The 17879-nt window shown below is 41.9% G+C and overlaps 2 protein-coding genes across 2 annotated transcripts in view; both read left to right on the forward strand.

Moving 5' to 3' along the window:
• LOC134088451 (NACHT, LRR and PYD domains-containing protein 12-like) overlaps positions 1–9135 on the forward strand; it is a 43226-nt gene extending 34091 nt beyond the window's left edge. The window contains exons 8-12 of the mRNA XM_062542415.1: positions 4458–4631; positions 5518–5694; positions 6882–7058; positions 7528–7701; positions 8141–9135. Of these exons, the coding sequence (XP_062398399.1) occupies positions 4458–4631; positions 5518–5694; positions 6882–7058; positions 7528–7701; positions 8141–8180 (742 nt within the window). The 3' untranslated portion in view covers positions 8181–9135. The remainder of the gene's footprint in view (positions 1–4457; positions 4632–5517; positions 5695–6881; positions 7059–7527; positions 7702–8140) is intronic.
• A 931-nt stretch (positions 9136–10066) lies between these two features.
• Positions 10067–13157, forward strand: LOC134089373 (major histocompatibility complex class I-related gene protein-like). The gene is made up of 4 exons (XM_062543815.1): positions 10067–10088; positions 10801–11067; positions 11530–11796; positions 12853–13157. The coding sequence occupies exons 1-4, from the start codon at positions 10067–10069 to the stop codon at positions 13155–13157; spliced, it is 861 nt and encodes a 286-aa protein (XP_062399799.1).
• Positions 13158–17879: the final 4722 nt, after the last annotated feature.

Here is a 17879-nt window from a genome sequence, read left to right on the forward strand (position 1 = left end):
GGCTCGAAATACACTGTTCCTTCCTCAGCCCAGTTCCTCACCTTGCTCTTCAGCCCCCGTACTTGCCCAGCTGGAATAGTGAGACCTCTCTTCCCCATCATAACAAGGCGGCACGGTTGTGTTTCCTCCACTGAGTCAACCTGAGCAACAGACACAATCGTTCTTGCAGTATCCACCTTTAAGTTTAAAGCTTCACTCAAGAGAGCACTTAAATTCAGTGGGCCTGTGGTGTCACAGTTTTCCCGAATAAGCTCTGTAATAACATTGACTCCTAACAGAGGAAAGTTGAGATTGCTTTGTGCAACCAAGAAGGGAACTTGAATGGACGCTTTACCCTGACTAGCACTGAGGACATCCAGATGCGTGTCAATCCAGCCCTCAAATGGAATGCTTGAACCATTGGCTGCAGTCACATAAAGTGGCTCAGAGAGTAAAGTTTCTAGGGGCCTGATTTCTGCATATGGCAATTTCTTCATCACCCACTCCTTCCCCATAACACTCACTTGGGCCCCTGTATCCAAGAGCATCTCAGTTTGAACCCCATTGACACAACACAAGACCAAACATTTCCCACCAATGAGCTGGGCTGTCCGCCTGACGTACGGGGTTTTAAGTGAAGGTTGTGAGATGGTTGAGCTATCTGTGCAGGTTGAATGACAATGTAAGAGGGACGTGAAATCTGGATGAGTCACCGGCCGTCCCCCTCCTGTGACCTCCTCCCATTTCCCGACCTGTTCAAGCACCCTACAGCACGATGGCCACTCTGTCCACAGCGAAAACAGTGACTACAAGAATCATATCCCTTTTGTTGACATTCCCGACATTTCCCCTGTCTTGACACTCTCTGGGATTGCACCGTTGATGCTACCATAGGGGGGTAATTTGGCACATTATCAGGTTCGGATATGAGCTTTTCCAGGTTCTTAGTCAATGCAGATACTTGGGTGGCCAATTCGGTGATGGCGACAGCATTGGCTTTAACATCAGACTCAATGGAAGGCTTTGTTGAAGAACTAGTCACCGTGTCCCCAGGTTGCTGTGCAGCATGTACTGTGACTGGCCTAAACTTAGAGGGAGCTGAAAAACGTTTTGCCCTTTCGGCCTCTTCACTTGTCAACTTGGTTATTTGTTCTAAAATCAGTTCATCGCTAACATAGAGATCTGCCAGGTATGGTTTGAGGTCGTAGCGAATGCTGTTACTTTTCTCATTTAACCCCTGGTAAAGTGTATGCAAGAAAACCCCTTGTACCAGCTTCCTATCATAGCTAAAATCAGTATCCTGCTGTTGAGCTGCAAGCAATACACGTTCCCTGAGAGCCATTATCCGATACACAAACTGCTGTGTGGTTTCTCTGTCTTGCTGCTTAGTATTGCTCAGTTCTTGAAACAATTCTCTACTACTTTTATCTCTGATGTGAGTTCTAAGGACTCTTTTCAACTCAACTACAGTGAACTCATCTTTATTTGTGAGATACTCTTTAAAAACACCTCCTTTGGTTATCCTCAACACCGCTCTTACAATCTCAGATACTGTAACCCCTGTCGTGATAGCCTCATCAAGTTGTTTACAGATATGAGTGTATGATATTTCTGACCCAGAATCTGAAATTTGACCACCCTGAATTTTAAATTCTCTACGAGGCAAGAGTGCAGTCACATCAGTAATTCTAACAACCTGATCAGTATGTGTTTTTACAGGGTTATTTGGACATGTTGGGTGTTCATCGTCCTGGTGTGTTCTATGAGTGAACGGTACTGGAATATTCACCGGGGTTGTTGATCTTGAAGGTTCAGATGGGTTTCTAATAGCAGTCATTTCATTTACGGCATCCTGCAGATGAAGTAGACGGGACATGCCTGCATCCTCCAGCTGTTGTAGTTCTTCACTTTTCATAAAATCCGAAATATAATAAAATAAACCAGGTTCAGAGAGCGTGGAAAGTTCAGCGTTGTCCTCCTCTTCCAAAGAAACAGCTAGCTGGTACAGCTGATTTGCATTCAGCTGCAATAGCTTCTTATGGATTTCCCATTGGAGTACCTGCCGTGGCTCAGTTGACGTCATCTTTCCTCAATGCTGGTTTCTCTCAGGGTGACCTTCACACGATGGCCGCCCTTTTAGTAACCACCCAGGTTCAGAGGCTTATGACTGGACTTCTCCACAGCAGTGACTTCCGGACGGAGCCCCCAATTGTTACCGGCCTCAAGCCTAGGGGAACTTGGGCCAGCACAAACCAAGTTCTTTACACTTAAAAGTAAAAGAACAAAGAAGGCAGGTGTTTAGGCATGGAGACAATGGAGTTCCTTTTTATTAAAGATCAATATAAAAAGATGCATTAAAAGGATTATTTCCTAAATACTTGACTTTCATTCATTAACATCATCATAAGATTAGCACAGCCATCAGATCACAGATTACACAAGGTTCTCACATTAAAACTAGAGCTCTCACTCAATCACCACCACTAAATGAACACATTTCATCTCAACATACAACCATCACTGCATACCCAATCATAACCATCTTATACATCAAAGATTAAACTGCATATCAATGCCATGTGCTTGTTAATTCATTACTCAACAAATGCTCAAACAAACAGTAACCTGTATCAGTGCCATGTGCTTCATTCATTCATCCACATTGCTCAAACAAACATTACAACCTGAATATATATATTGTTCCAAAGTAGGACAGCTCAAGTCATTAGCTTTTTAACATCATTTTAACACAGACAATTTATCAGTTCAAAACCCATAAGAAAATAGTCACTTTACCTTAAAAGTAAAAGAACAAAGAAGGCAGGTGTTTAGGCATGGAGACAATGGAGTTCAAAGTAGGATCCCAAACTCCTTCTCTTTATCCTGCCTACCCAGGTGAGTGCGGTGACGTGGCACACACCATTGCTCCCTAGTGGACTGGAGTTGACCCAGAATGATGTCACCATCTCAAAGCATATTGATAATACTGTATACCAATACTAGGGAAGGGGGACTGCAGGTTAGCACATTAGTCATCCGCTACATGTTGAACAACTCTATGTTTTCAGAAATTAAATCGGATGTAAAATAGAGTTTGTAGACCCTAAAAAGCAACTGTCCACGTATGTGGACGTTGCGCATCAGAGGAGTTAAATGGCCAAAAAATTGATTTTGTAACTAGGCCTTTTTTTTTTTTTTTTTTTTCAAATATGATTTTAACTGCTTTAAATTACAAAGAAACAAACATTTGGTAAACATATTTATAAATAATGACCTAATTACATGTGGTAATGCCAAGGTGGTATGGTAATATGGGGGTAGTAGAGGGGTGGGTGGGTAGTAGAGGGGTGGGTATGAGAGTACTAGAGGGGTGGGTGGGTTAGTAGTAGAGGGGTGGTATGGATGTAGTAGAGGGGTGGTTGGGTAGTGGTGGTAGTAGAGGTGGGTAATATGGGGGTAGTAGAGGGGTGGGTGAGGGTCGGTGAGCAATAATGGGGGTAGTAGAGGGGTGGGCAGGCAGTATGGAGGTAGTAGAGAGGTGAGTGGGTAGTATGGGGGTAGTAGAGGGCCATAGTTTCCACATTTTCTGTCATTACATTTTTTCCCTTTTTTACCCCTTTTTACATACGTGGACAGTAACATAACTTCTATATGAAAGCATAGTTTTAAAAAATTCCAACTGATTTTCAATATTGGGCTCATATAGAGTAATAAAATCAATACTAAAAAAATCTAGATATTTTTTTTCATAATGCGTGCCGTGCATGAAAGGGTTAAGTCAGGAATGAGAACATGTTCTCTCTCTGGTAAGTTTGATTGCACACACACGCACACATACGCACACACACACACACACACATATCCATGTGCAGTGTGCACACATTATTTATACAACCTTATTACCGTCGCGCAGCGTAGCGATTTCTTCTGGATTTTCTTTTCTTCAGTAATTTTGCATCAAGGATTCCTTGGAAGGAAAGCCCAGGGTGCATGAAATTTGATGGGCATGTACTGTAGCTGACAAGGATGACACAGAACCATTGTTTTTCGTTTTCATCCATTTCAAATGTGGCTGTTAAAGTCTCGTAAGTTACTCTATCAGAGCCACTCGCTTTATTATTCACTAGAGTGAGTATCACAAGATCAGATACTGAGTCGCTTGATTGTTTTTCTTTCTTTCTCACACAAAACGTGTATTAACTCAGTCACATGAAATTGGCTAATGTTATTCTCAAACACTTCTTATCATTGCCTTTTCTTGTTGAACACACACACACATGGTCATACACACACACTCACACACATACACACTCTCTCTCTCTCTATTACACACACACACACCACTGACTTAATCACTCAGTCAAACACACACACCTGCGCACTCATTATTATACACACAACCTATTGTAAGTTGACCGTAATGTTAAACTGTCCAAAAGGAGATGAAGATGAAGTATTTGTCCCTCTTCTCTCTACAGCATGGATAACTGCAGTATTGGAGAGGAAGGCTTCAGAGCTCTCGCATCAGCACTGATATCAAACCCCTCACACATGAGAGAGCTGCAGCTGAGAGTGAATAGAGCAGGAGACTCAGGAGTGAAGCATCTTCGTTCTCTTCTGCAGGATCCCAACTGTAAACTGGAGAAACTAGAGTGAGTATGTCAGTATCCCTGTATCTTCATGGACGCCTGCTGGACATTTTATGTGTTTGCGGCCATGTGCTTCTGTTTTTGTTTTGGGGTGGTGACTCCGCCCCCACCTGTCATGCTTCACTCCCTGTTGTTACTGTCGGCCATGTTGTAGTCACCTGCTCATTGTTTATAATCATTAGGCCTGCCTGTTCGGTGTTAAGTCTTAATGATTAGGCCTACTTATTCTGTGTCCTGTCTACCCCAGTTTGTCAGATTGTGATTTCTAGTTTGTGTGCAACTCTGCCCGTGTGGATTTACTCTCTCTGCCTGGATTTACTCTGCCCGTTCGGATTGACTCTGCCTGCTTGGATTTACTCGGTTCGTTTTGGATTTTTCGTTGGACTGTGCTCTGGTTGGTCTTCTTTTGTTCGCTCCATTTTTGTGGCCTAGGGCCTGCATTTTCGTTCAGTTTTTCTGAAGTTCTCTGTTGGACTACTTTTGACTTTCTCTGTTGAATTAAAATAACTTGTTGAACTTATTTCTGCATCTGGGTCCAAATTCCTCTCAAAACCTGACAGAGTATCACAAGATCAAATACTGAGTTGCTGTTTTGTTTCTCTTCTCATTCACTTGAAATCAGTTAATGTTATTCTTAAACACCTCTTGCCATTGCCTTTTCTTGTTGAAAACACAAATACACACACACACACACACACACACACACATGCACACACACACACTCTCTTTCTGTCTTTCCCTCTCTCTCCATCACACACACACTCTCTCTCTCTTTCTCTCTCTCTATCACACACACACACACACACCTGCACCCTCATTATTTATAGTTGACCGTAATGTTTAACTGTTCAAAAAGAAATGAAGATGAAGTATTTGTCCCTCTTCTCAGTCTGTCAGGCTGCAGTATTGGAAAGGAAGGCTTCAGAGCTCTTGCATCAGCACTGAGATCAAACCCCTCACACATGAGAGAGCTGCAGCTGAGTGTGAATAGAGCAGCAGGAGACTCAGGAGTGAAGCATCTTTGTTCTCTTCTGGAGGATCCCAACTGTAAACTGGAGAAACTACAGTGAGTATCACAAGATCAAATACTGAGTTGCTGTTTTGTTTCTCTTCTCATTCACATAGAATCAGTTAATGTTATTCTTCAACATCTCTTGCCATTGACTTTTCTTGTTGAAAACACAAACACACACACACACACACACACACACACACACACACACACACACACACACACGCTCACACACGTACACACACTCTCTTTCTTTCTCTCTCTCTCTCTCTGTCACACAAACACACAACTGACTTGCTCACTCAAACACACAGACACACACTCTTTCTTTCTCTCTATCACACACACACACACACACACACACACACACACACACACACACACACACTCACACACACACATACAGTACACTCTCTCTCTCTTTCTTTCTCTATCACACACACACACACACACATTTTAATACCTTTATTTGTGTTCACATTTTACAATGAATTTCATTGAACACAAACAATTTTAGACACCAGCATTGCAAACCCAGTAGCCTATGTCTCTGGTCTCAGTTCATGGGTACATAAAACAACACCTTCTCCATATGTGGCGACTGCCAATTATCACAGAACTTGAGCAGAATTTTGCCAGAGCCTTTGCTCTTGGCTTAGAGAGACCAGCAATCTGCAAACCCCTGACTACTAGTCTGTGGACATTACCTAAGCTTCCAAATATACACACCAACAACTTACATTTGTACCCAAGCTGTACAACAATGTCTCTGAGTGGCTGATACTTTAAAAGCTTGGTGAGGTAGGCATCCTCTAGACTGTAGTCAAATGCACAGCCTACTTCAATAATGGTTACTTCTCTGCTGTCCTCATCAACAACAACAACATCTGGCCTTTTTGCAGCAAGATTTAAAAACACATTATTTCCACTATTACAGAGTTTGAACATGCAAGGTGAGACGCATACATTCTTGTAGATTGTTGTAAGCGGTGAAGCACATGGGATTATGTGTTCAACTATTAAGTCAACAATTCTGTCGTGTCTGGCCATGTACATTCCCTTATACACACACACACACACACACACACACACACACACACACACACACACACACACCTGCACACTCATTATTTATACATGTATACACAACCTTATTTAACAGAATATTGTAAGTTGACTATGTTGTACTGTCCAAAAAGAAGTGAAATTAAGTACAGTATTTGTTCTACTTCTCTCTACAGTCTGTCAGGCTGCAGTATTGGAGAGGAAGGCTTCAGAGCTCTTGCATCAGCACTGAGATCAAACCCCTCACACATGAGAGAGCTGCAGCTGAGTTGGAATGGAGCAGGAGGAGACTCTGGAGTGAAGCATCTTTGTTCTCTTCTGGAGGATCCCAACTGTAAACTGGAGAAACTACAGTGAGTATCACAAGATCAAACACTAAGTTGCTGTTTTGTTTCTCTTCTCATTCACATGAAATCTGTTAATGTTATTCTTCAACACCTTTTGTCGTTGCCTTTTCTTGTTGAACACACACACACGCTCACACACGTACACACACACTCTCTTTCTTTCTCTCTCTCTCTCTCTGTCACACAAACACACAACTGACTTGCTCACTCAAACACACAGACGCACACATGCTCACATTCACACACAGACACACACTTTCTTTCTCTCTCTCTCTATCACACACATACACTCACACACATACAGTACACTCTCTCTCTTTCTCTCTCTATCACACCACACACACACACCTGCACACTGATTATTTATACATTTATACACAACCTTATTTAACAGATTATTGTAAGTTGACTGTATGTTGTACTGTCCAATAAGAAGTGAAATTAAGTACAGTATTTGTTCTACTTCTCTCTACAGTCTGTCATGCTGCAGTATTGGAAATGAAGGTTTCAGAGCTCTTGCATCAGCACTGAGATCAAACCCCTCACACATGAGAGAGCTGCAGCTGAGTAGGAATAAAGCAGGAGCCTCAGGAGTGAAGCATCTTTCATCTCTTCGGGAGGATCCCAACTGTTATCTGGAGAAACTAAAGTGAGTATCATACGACTAAATACTGAGTTGCTTTCAGGGAATTTGACATTGAATGTATACTATGTTCTTTCTTTCTCTCAGTTCCTTATAGGGGCATTATGGGAAACCATCTTTATGGGTGGCATCTTGTTGAGGGCGGCGCGAGCGCTCGCTATTATTTTAGCTTTCTTTTGCGCCAATCAGTTTTCTGTCGCCCATTTCCACGTCAAGTCAATCGTATGTCCCCGTGGGGTGCCCAGTGTCATATAAGGAGTATAGGACTGCTACTGCATATATTAATAACTCATTCTAATGGAAGGGCTTAATGTTCATTTGTATGTTTTATGTTGTTTACTGTATGCTCAACATTTCCAGAACACATGAGGCAATAACAGCTTCCCTCTTCGGTCTCTGTGTCCTTCAGCTGATCTGATGAAGTGTTCTCTTCCTTCCCCCACAGCCTGGACGATCAGGAGAATGACGGCTGTTTACTGAGCTGAAGAACAATCTAAACTCTACACACCTACAAATACACAGATTCTAATGAATCCATCTCATTGTATTTGTGAAAAGTGAAGGTCTCACTTTTTCCAAACTCACTGTTATAGCCTGTTATCACATTCACCAACTGGTGTCGTCTCAGACTCTGCAACAGTTGCGACCACTAAGATTCATACAATTACCGTTTAAAACAGCCACATGCCAGTTCAGTAAACCTCATGTATTCACCATGTTACATAGAAAGTGTGTGTATTGATGAAGTGTGTGTATAAATAGTGTTTTTGTTGTTTGTTATATTATAAGTGATGATTGGACAACATCATCATATTTGTTTAACTGCCATTAATTGCTGAATTGGGTTAATCGGGATCAATCACATATTTTATTATTATTTTGCATTCCTGAACTTTCCAGAACTCCATATTAAAGGCGCTCTAAGCGATGTTGCGTGGTTTGTAAGCTTCAACATTTGTTGTCACACACCATCTGCTAACTGTCTCTGCTGAAAAACTGAAACCATAAGGACCTCCCTAACCTCTCTTCATCTGTACCCACTCCACGAGTCTGTCCAAGCACATCAGAATCACTGGAGATGGGTCTCAAGAGTCGTTTTGTATTGTGAGATCACCATCAAGGCCATCTTAGTCTAGTAGCTTTGGGATGTTGAAGTTTTCAGGGCATACACTTCTGAAAAGTGCATTTGAAGTGACTGTATTGCTCTGAACCTCTTGTTGCATAAGATTGAATCCAGTCCTGGGAGCCCCATGCTCACAATGCACTGTGCCGCCTTCAACACTCGGTTTAGGTCAGGTCTCTCAGCAGCAGTGCCGTGCAGGTTTCAGCATGTGTCTCAGCATCTTAGAGTATAGAAAGCAGATGTTGGGTCTCCGTTCGGGTCCGTTCTGATTTGCTGTCCGTCTTTTTGGCTACAATAAATATTTCTTTTGCATCAGATTCTGCCTGAAGACTCATGCTTATTTCAGTTTTCAACAGTGTGTTTTTCTTGGTGTCGTGACGTGAGCTGAATTTTCTACACCATCATGTAGCCTGATTGAGGATTGAGGATCACAACATGGAGTGCAGGCTCTGGGGTGGAAGAGCCACCGCTTCCTTATGGGAGGCTTCATAGTGCTCCCTCAGTAGAGAAGATCTGTGGAGACCCTCTGGAGACACTGGGGCATCGAGGACAAAGATCCTTCATTGCCCACTTTAACCCTCTCTGTCGAGGATGGGAACTCTCACTCTGTCAGGGAGAAATGCTTGTGTCATCTTAAACTTCAGCTGTCATACTCTTTCCAACAAGCTTGGGAAGACAGTGTAATTACGTGGGATTTTAACTCCTTATGTGTTAATCATCATGTGTTATGGTTTATGTGTATTGCACATTTTCTCTTCTGTGGACGCGAAAAAATACTTTTTCTGAATTTGAACTGAATTGTGTGGTCCATTCTGAATAAACAAATAAACTGAATTATGTGCTGCATTCTGAATAAACAAATAAACTAAACAAATAAACTAAACTCTTTTGGATGCAAAAGAAGACAATTATACAGATTATCTTGAATATTGTGTTTCATTTGGCAAGAGACATGTCTTTTTACCTTTGTTGCATTTGTCATTTTTTTTTGTCAAAGATATGACCTGAGTTTATGATCAGATGTGTTACTTTACTAAAAGTGATACAGTAAACCCGATGTCTAAATTAGGGTCCAATGTCCATTGTGTGTTGCTGTACTCCCAGAGGGAGTGGTTTGAAAACAGAGGAACATTTTCCTTCAGTAGGCAAAATCTTTGTTCCCAGCCGTTCCACATGTTCCATACAGTATGTGTGGACCAGAATAGTGGACACATGAAGACACTCATTCTTTTGTGGTCTTTATGTCAGATGTCATGCTGCTATGCAACAGGTAAGGTACAGTACATTTAATTGAATGACTTTGGACATGTTTGTCTCGTGAAGCAGTGTGTGTGTGTGTGTGTGTGCGTGTGTGTGTGGGGGGTGGGGGCGGCAACAGTGATTTCAGTTTTCATTTCAGTGTTGAAATGTGAAATTTCATAGTGCAATAGTAGAAATTGCTCTCTCTTACGTCTGTGTAGAATCTTCGTTACACAAACAATCAATGTCCCAAGCTGAATTTTCCGCATTGCTTAACAGAACATAGCATCCAGCCATCATCGATATCAGCAGCAAAGTGAATAGGCAGGCTATTCATTTACCATACTTTGGACTTTTATTTTGACAAGTTTTCGTCATTTTGTCTTCCACATTCATGAAAGTGTTGGTATGAATGTTGAGTCATGTTTCATGAATCAGTCATGAATGCTTCATGTGCAGTTCATGACAGCTCTTATGAATGTGTTATGAATGAACCCGTCAAGTAAAGTGTTACCAATCATTTTAACATAATACAGAGCAGGCAACATTATATTAAACATCTGTGACAGGGGGCTAAAATAAAGCATAAAAACATCCTGAGAGGAGATGATAGGTATTTCTCATAACCTCCATATGATGTTCAGATTCAAGAGTATGAATAATTTGCCTACAATGTGATCAGAATTGTAGCATATCTGTGGTTCCTCCATGCTGACTACTCTTGTATGTGCCTCCATCCTCAGGTTCTCATTCTTTATGGATGAAGGCAACATACATCAAAGGAAGTTCTTCATTTCCAGAATTCTCAGCATATGGGATGTTGGATGACATTGTGTTTGGGTATTATGATTCAATTGAAAGCAAAATAATACACAAATACATTAATCAGGCCTCTAACAGCAGTCTCGATGAAGAGGACATGAATTATGTTAAATACTTAATCCGACATAATCATGGACGTATGAAAGATCGAGCATCTTATCTGAGCAACTATTTCAACCACACAAATGGTGAGTTGATTGACTGGGGAAAGGCATGTTATATTATAAGGCATTTTAGAGATGTTATCTAAGGCTTACACAACTAGGACTTAACCTGCAAATGCCAGCAACAACACAGAAAAGTCAGTTTAACATATAACATTCATTAAACATTCAAAATGAACTGCAGGATGGGTCAAAATACTGCACAGCCAATGAGAATCCTTGCTAACACAATCATTATGTACTACATCATGGGGTCATCCCACTTTTACCGTTTTTTTTCTCAGCATGTTGTGAATAGATTCCATTGATAAATTCACTGAGCAATTTTGGGAACACTTGGGTACAGGAAGTCATGTCTACAAACCTTAAGACCATTTGGGAAATCTATATTTTTTAAAATACTCTTTGAAAATGTTTAAGTAAAACAATTTTGCAATCTACTGTATGTATCCATTCCAGACACATTCATCAGTGTTTTTCTCCCAGATACTTACACTCTCCAGAGATCTTCGGCATGTGAACTCCTGGACAATGATGAACCAGGATGGATGACGCATTCGGATGTTTACAATGGGCAGGCTGTAGAAGAAGCGTATAATGATGTAGACGATAACACTCTTCACTTTAAAGTGAAGTGGACAAATACTGACAGTGCATTATGGACTCTGACATCGGGCAGGGTTTCCCTGTACAGCTGCATCAAATTCCTCAAAAAGCATCTCGTCATAGAAAAGAATCGTGTGCTGAAAAAAGGTACAGTATGATTGACAGTAGTGAGCTTTCTCTGTACACCTACTCAGTTCATTTCGGTCAATGATTAAAACACACAAAAAAGTTGCGGTAACACTCCATAATAAGGGTCCTTAATAAATAGCGAAGTAGTCATTAACTAACCCTTTGTTAATATTTGTTAATTGTTACTAAAATATCTATTTGCCACAAGTTAATGGTTTTTTCATCATTAATATTAGTAATACTATCAGTATGGGTCTCTCACACTGGAAATGAATGGTCACAAGGTTCACAAAGGTCCTCGATAAAACAAAACAGGCAAGCTGAAAGATGTAGCGAAATTATGCGGAAACTGAAGCTGATGCTCAGGTTCAGACAAAAATGATGACGAATTAATTAATTAATGATGAAAAAACATTAACTTGTGGCAAATAGATAACAAATATTAACAAAGGGTTAGTTAATGACTAGTTTGCTATTTATTAAGGACCCTTGTTACTGTATGCTTTGGATGGGTGCATGCCTGGTTTATTATTAGTACAGTATTTTTAATATTTCAAATAATTTGAACCATTAAAATGTTAGCAGCCAGAGTGGTAAAGGCTTTCCTGGCACATTTAATATGGTTTGGGACTGTTGAAATTTCGACTCAATTTAGAAAAATATAACTAATGCTGTCAGATGTTTTAGAAATGGATGTTACCCAATTGACTTGGTTGTTGCTTAATGATGATTTGAAGATACAGTTTACCTAAGAGTATCTGCAAGAGTAGGAGATGTATGCATAAAAATGGCACAAATAGGAGTTACAGGCAAAGTTTACAAAAGTCAATTTATTTTTGTGGAGAGAATGTGCAGAACTCAGTGGCAATCATATTGTGTACCGCTATGCGGTGCATGTAGTTTTTTTTAGGTAAGCTGAATCTTCGAAGTAGTAAGATTTGCAGTAGAATGTGGTCTAAATGTGTGGAGATGGTTACCCCCACATGAACTACTGGGAGCTGGTTAGGGCAGTTGACATTTTTGCAATGCTGTTTCATAGCACTGGTTATGCTCACTCCTATTTTTTTAACACAGTGAAGCCCGGAGTCACGTTCCTTCCGAGAGAAAAGATGGACTCGACAGATGTTCTGTTGACCTGCCTGGCCACTGGTTTCTACCCCCGTCACATCAACCTGACCCTGCTCAGAGACGGCCAGTCTGTGTCTGACCACCAGGTCACTGGGGGGGAGCTGCTGCCCAATGGAGATGAGACGTACCAGATGAGGAAGAGCCTGGAGGTCAGCACAGAGGAACTACAGCATCACCACTACACCTGCACAGCTGAACACCTCAGCGTGGACAACAAGCTGGACATTGATTTGGGTATGACAGGGTTTTGAGATGTCATTGGGTCTGTTTAATAGGTATGTAGCGCAGTGATGAAAATCATTTCATTTAAATAAGTGATAAATAGCTTAAGATTAATAAAGTTCATAATTACACATTAGAGCTAAAACATTTCATAAAGTAAAAAGACATTGGAGTTTAAAAACTAAACCTAGTGCAATTCATATCCTTTCTATTCATTTTTGGGGTAAAAGTGAAAGGATTATGGGAGTTGTAGTTGAAGGTACAACTGTGTTTAATTCATCTAAGTGTTTAAATTCATTGTAAGAGTTTTGTTTAAAAAGATTGCACTGGTAAAGTGGAATGCATAGTGTAACATGTAATATTTGGATGTTTCTGTTTGAAATGTATTTTATTTCAATACTTTTGTATGCCTTGCATGACGTGAGGTTAGAGGTCGCAAACCGCGCGAACGAGAGCTTGAGACTGTACACTGGAGTGGAAGCCACGCTGAAGACTTGCTCCGTGTTTTTTGTTGCTAATATCAAAAGTGTAGCGTGACAAACGTTATATTTGCTATCTGGACTTCGGTTTAGTGCTGTACACTGAAGTGAACTGACTTTTGAGTCTGGAAGACAAAGAGTTTGCTGTTTTCGTCGAGTTTGTCAGAAGTTAACATCTCGCCAGTTCCACCGAGAGGATGCCTGCGTGAGCTGCTGCCATTCGACGCAGACACATTGGATTAAGGTATCGTGAGTTTATTTTCTCTTGCTCCTAGCCTACAGGAGTGAAGGGGTCATTTATTTGTGGCCACGCCGAACACAAGCGACGCTTCAGGCCTGCAACGGGTTAGCTGCTAGGTTGCTAGCTATTAGCTATTCTGCCGGCTAGGACTGGGGTGGGTGATTCACGTGTGAGTGTGTGTGTGTGCGCGTGGGCCCATGCGTGTGTGTTGCATGTTAATGTGTACGGTTTACATGTGTGCTAAGGTATATGGCTAACATGGCCTAATAATTTCTAAGCTATTGCTATATTGTGAGGAAGCTATTGAGGTCTATTCAATTGTTTAGCTTCTAACATTTTGAATGTTTATCCAAACTTGAGGTTGGGTTTATTGAATTTATTTCTAAATTTAAGGAAGTGTTCTTTGAATACTTCATTCTAGAACTATACATTCGTATAGTATATTTTGTGTTTATTAATAATTCATTCTTGTGGTGAGTTGTATCATTTATTATTCTTTATTCAGTAAACTTTACTGTTATTGAGCCATTGACTATTTACTGAGTTAAAGACACACATACAGGTAAACAGAAGGTCAGCAAGGATCTTATGTATTATATACAATTGGGAATAGTTTTAACTCAGGAAAACGCCCTTTAGTACCAGGAGATAGGCCTAGGGGGCGCTACACAAAATGGAGGCACTGCTGAGATGATTCTTGCTGTTAATTGTGCTTTCTGTTGACGTTGTTGATGCTAAATTGAATTTGTATTGTAGTTTTTTATTTTTGAGTGTGGAAAAATGACATTAGATAGTTCTGCTTTGCAACAAGAGTTGCTTGAGTGGTGCAATGATGCATTGGTTAAGCCTGATCATGCATTGCTTTTGTTGGATGTTCCAGCTGATGCTGCAGTAGATTTTATTGAGAGCACAGTTGAAACTGTGAAAATATTTGGCAGAGTACGTGTTCGTTCTTCAAAGGAAGGTCCGTCTAAAACAAGTTTGCTTGTGCTTTGCGAATGTCGTGAAAAGATTGACCCATCTTGTGTTCCTACTGCTGTATTGCCAACGGATGGTGAGCAAGAATGGAAGATTGTGGTCGTCAGAGACACAGAGCCTGTCCCTGAGGATTTTTCTGCAAAACTCAGAAAGCTTCTACAAGATGAAGGCAAATCCATGACTGATATTCAAGCTTTGCTTTCCCCTCTTCCTTCTAGTTCTCCTGAAGCAGTGATTCGCGCAGTTGGTGAGCTCTTAGAAAAGACTGCAAAGCGTTCTAGTGATTCTACTGCTTACAAGCGACTGCGTATTTTCTCAGGTGTTTTGCCTACTCCGGCTGGAGAGGAAACCATGGAGAATTGGATAGAGCAAGCTAAGTTGATGATAGCAGAAAGTGACTGTGCTGAAAAAGAGAAGCGTAAGCGCATTGTTGAAAGCCTAAAGGGTCCTGCTCTTGAGATTATCAAGGCAGTTAGATTGTCTAATGGTGATGCTAGTGCATCTGAGTATCTTGTTGCGCTTGAGAGTGCGTTTGGGACTTCAGAGTCCGGTGAGGATTTGTATTTTGCGTTCAGACTTCTTCGCCAGAACTCTGGTGAAGCGTTGTCCGAGTTTCTTCGCCGAATGGAGAAGTCATTGACCAAACTAGTTCAGAGAGGTGGACTGCAAGCTGCACAAGTTGATCGAGTGAGAATTGAACAACTTTTGCGTGGCGCTGTAGAGTCAGACATGATGTTGTTGAAGTTAAGACTGAGAGAAAGAAAAGAATCCCCGCCTACGTTCTTGAAGCTACTGAACGAGATTCGTGAGGAGGAGGAAAATGAAGCTGCCCGCTGTAAGCTAGATGCAACGGTGAAACCTGTGATTCCTAAAGAGTCGTCACAGCCGAAACCAACAGAGATTCAAGCATTGAAAGCGGAGGTCAAGGAGCTGCGTGCTAAGCTGGAAGAGTCGCGCGAGGCCCCGGCTGCACCGCCAGCCCTAGAACAAAAAGCAAAGATGACGTCTGAGAGTGCTGAGGCACGAATAGACCCTGAAGTAAAGAGCTTGAAGACTCAAGTTCAGCAACTACAAAAACAGCTGACTGTAATGACTGTAGAAGGCAGTGTAACTCCAAGAAGAAAGACATTTCAGCGGCAAGCTGCGAGCCCTCATGAGAGAAGCAGGCCCGCAGTTAGCCGTGATGATTTCTTTTGTTACCGGTGTGGTGGCGATGGGCACATTGCCAGCCAGTGCCAAGAATCAGAAAACCCCCCTGAAGTTATCCGAAAGCTGCTTCGTTCGCTGAAGAGAGCAAAGGGTGGGAAGAGTGAACAAAGTCTACATCCGAGTGTGAGCAGAGATGCCTACTGCAAGAAGAGCCATGTTCACAATCCTGCTCAAAGCAACCTTCCTAGTGGTTTGGTAGGTCCGCCCTCCACTATTTGCATCAAGATCAATGGCCATTCCTGTAATGCCTTATTGGACAGTGGATCTCAAGTCACGATAATATTCGACAAATGGCAAAAGAAATACTTACCCAATGTTCCCATTCACCCCATCACTGGTCTTTCAATATGGGGTTTGAGCTCCTCTAGTTACCCATATCAAGGCTACATAGTAGTAGATGTGGAGTTTCCAGCTACATTAACAGGAGTGAGTGAGTCTATCTCCGTGTTAGCATTGGTTTGTCCTGAGCCAAGCGGCCCAGACCATATTCCTGTCATCATTGGGACGAATGCCAACTTGTTCCATCGCCTAGCTGCTCTGTGCAAAGATGCTGACATTTTGGACTCACCGGCTCGCTGTTTCAGAATTTTACCAAAGACGAAGGAAGTGAAGCTTTCCCATAGCCAAATGATGGATGTGGAAGAACCCCTTGGTGAAGTCAGATGGATGGGTCCAGGTCCTCTATCTGTTCCCGCCAGTGGAGAACGTTCCGTCATTTGCAAAGTGAGATGCAAGCAACCCTTGAAAAGAGACATTGTCATGGTTGAAACACCCCTGTCTGTGACACTACCTGCTGGAGTGCTCATTCAGCCTGTGGTGTTACCATCATCAGAGTTAAATATCAACAGTTTCAAAGTACTGTTAAGAAATGAGACACTTAGAGAAGTCACAATGTTGCCTGGGACAGTCATTGCTCATGTGTACCCCACTGATACTGTTACGATGGCTCAGAGACCTAAATCTACATCCAGAGTCCTCGATGAGACCTTATTTGACTTTGGTGAATCTCCAATTCCAGAGGTCTGGAAGAAGAGGCTTCGTCAGACCCTGGCGGAACGAGGTAATGTATTCTCTCTTGATGAGTGGGATGTGGGTCTTGCCAAGGGTGTGGAGCACCACATAAGACTCTGTGACACCAGACCATTCAGGGAGAGATCCAGACGCATTGCCCCAGCCGACATAGATGACATACGCCGCCATCTGAAAGACCTGCTGGCAGCGGGTATCATCAAAGAATCCAGAAGTCCATATGCGTCGCCCATTGTAATTGTCAGGAAGAAGAACGGAAGTGTACGCATGTGCATTGACTATCGCACATTAAACAACAGAACAATCCCTGACCAGTACACCACTCCGAGGATCGACGATGCCTTGGATTGTCTGTCCGGCAGTCGTTGGTTTTCTGTGTTAGACCTCCGGAGTGGGTACTACCAGATACCCATGTCTGAAGAAGACAGAGAAAAAACAGCATTCATATGTCCTCTAGGGTTCTACGAATTTCAACGGATGCCTCAAGGGATAACTGGAGCCCCAGCAACCTTCCAACGCTTGATGGAGAGAGCTGTGGGTGACATGCATCTGATCCAGGTAATCGTTTACTTAGATGACATCATAGTGTTCGGAAAAACCTTAGAGGAACATGAAGAGCGACTACTGAAGGTGCTCGACAGACTTGAAGAGTGTGGTCTGAAAGTATCAATTGACAAGTGCCAATTTTGTCAGCCACAAGTAAAGTATGTTGGACACATTGTCTCTGCGCTAGGAATAGCAACCGATCCAGAGAAAGTGAGTGCTGTGAAGAACTGGATGTTGCCTACAGATCTGAGATCTTTGAGATCATTTCT

The sequence above is a fragment of the Sardina pilchardus genome, chromosome 8 (assembly GCF_963854185.1).
Source record: "Sardina pilchardus chromosome 8, fSarPil1.1, whole genome shotgun sequence".
Lineage (NCBI taxonomy): Eukaryota > Metazoa > Chordata > Actinopteri > Clupeiformes > Clupeidae > Sardina > Sardina pilchardus.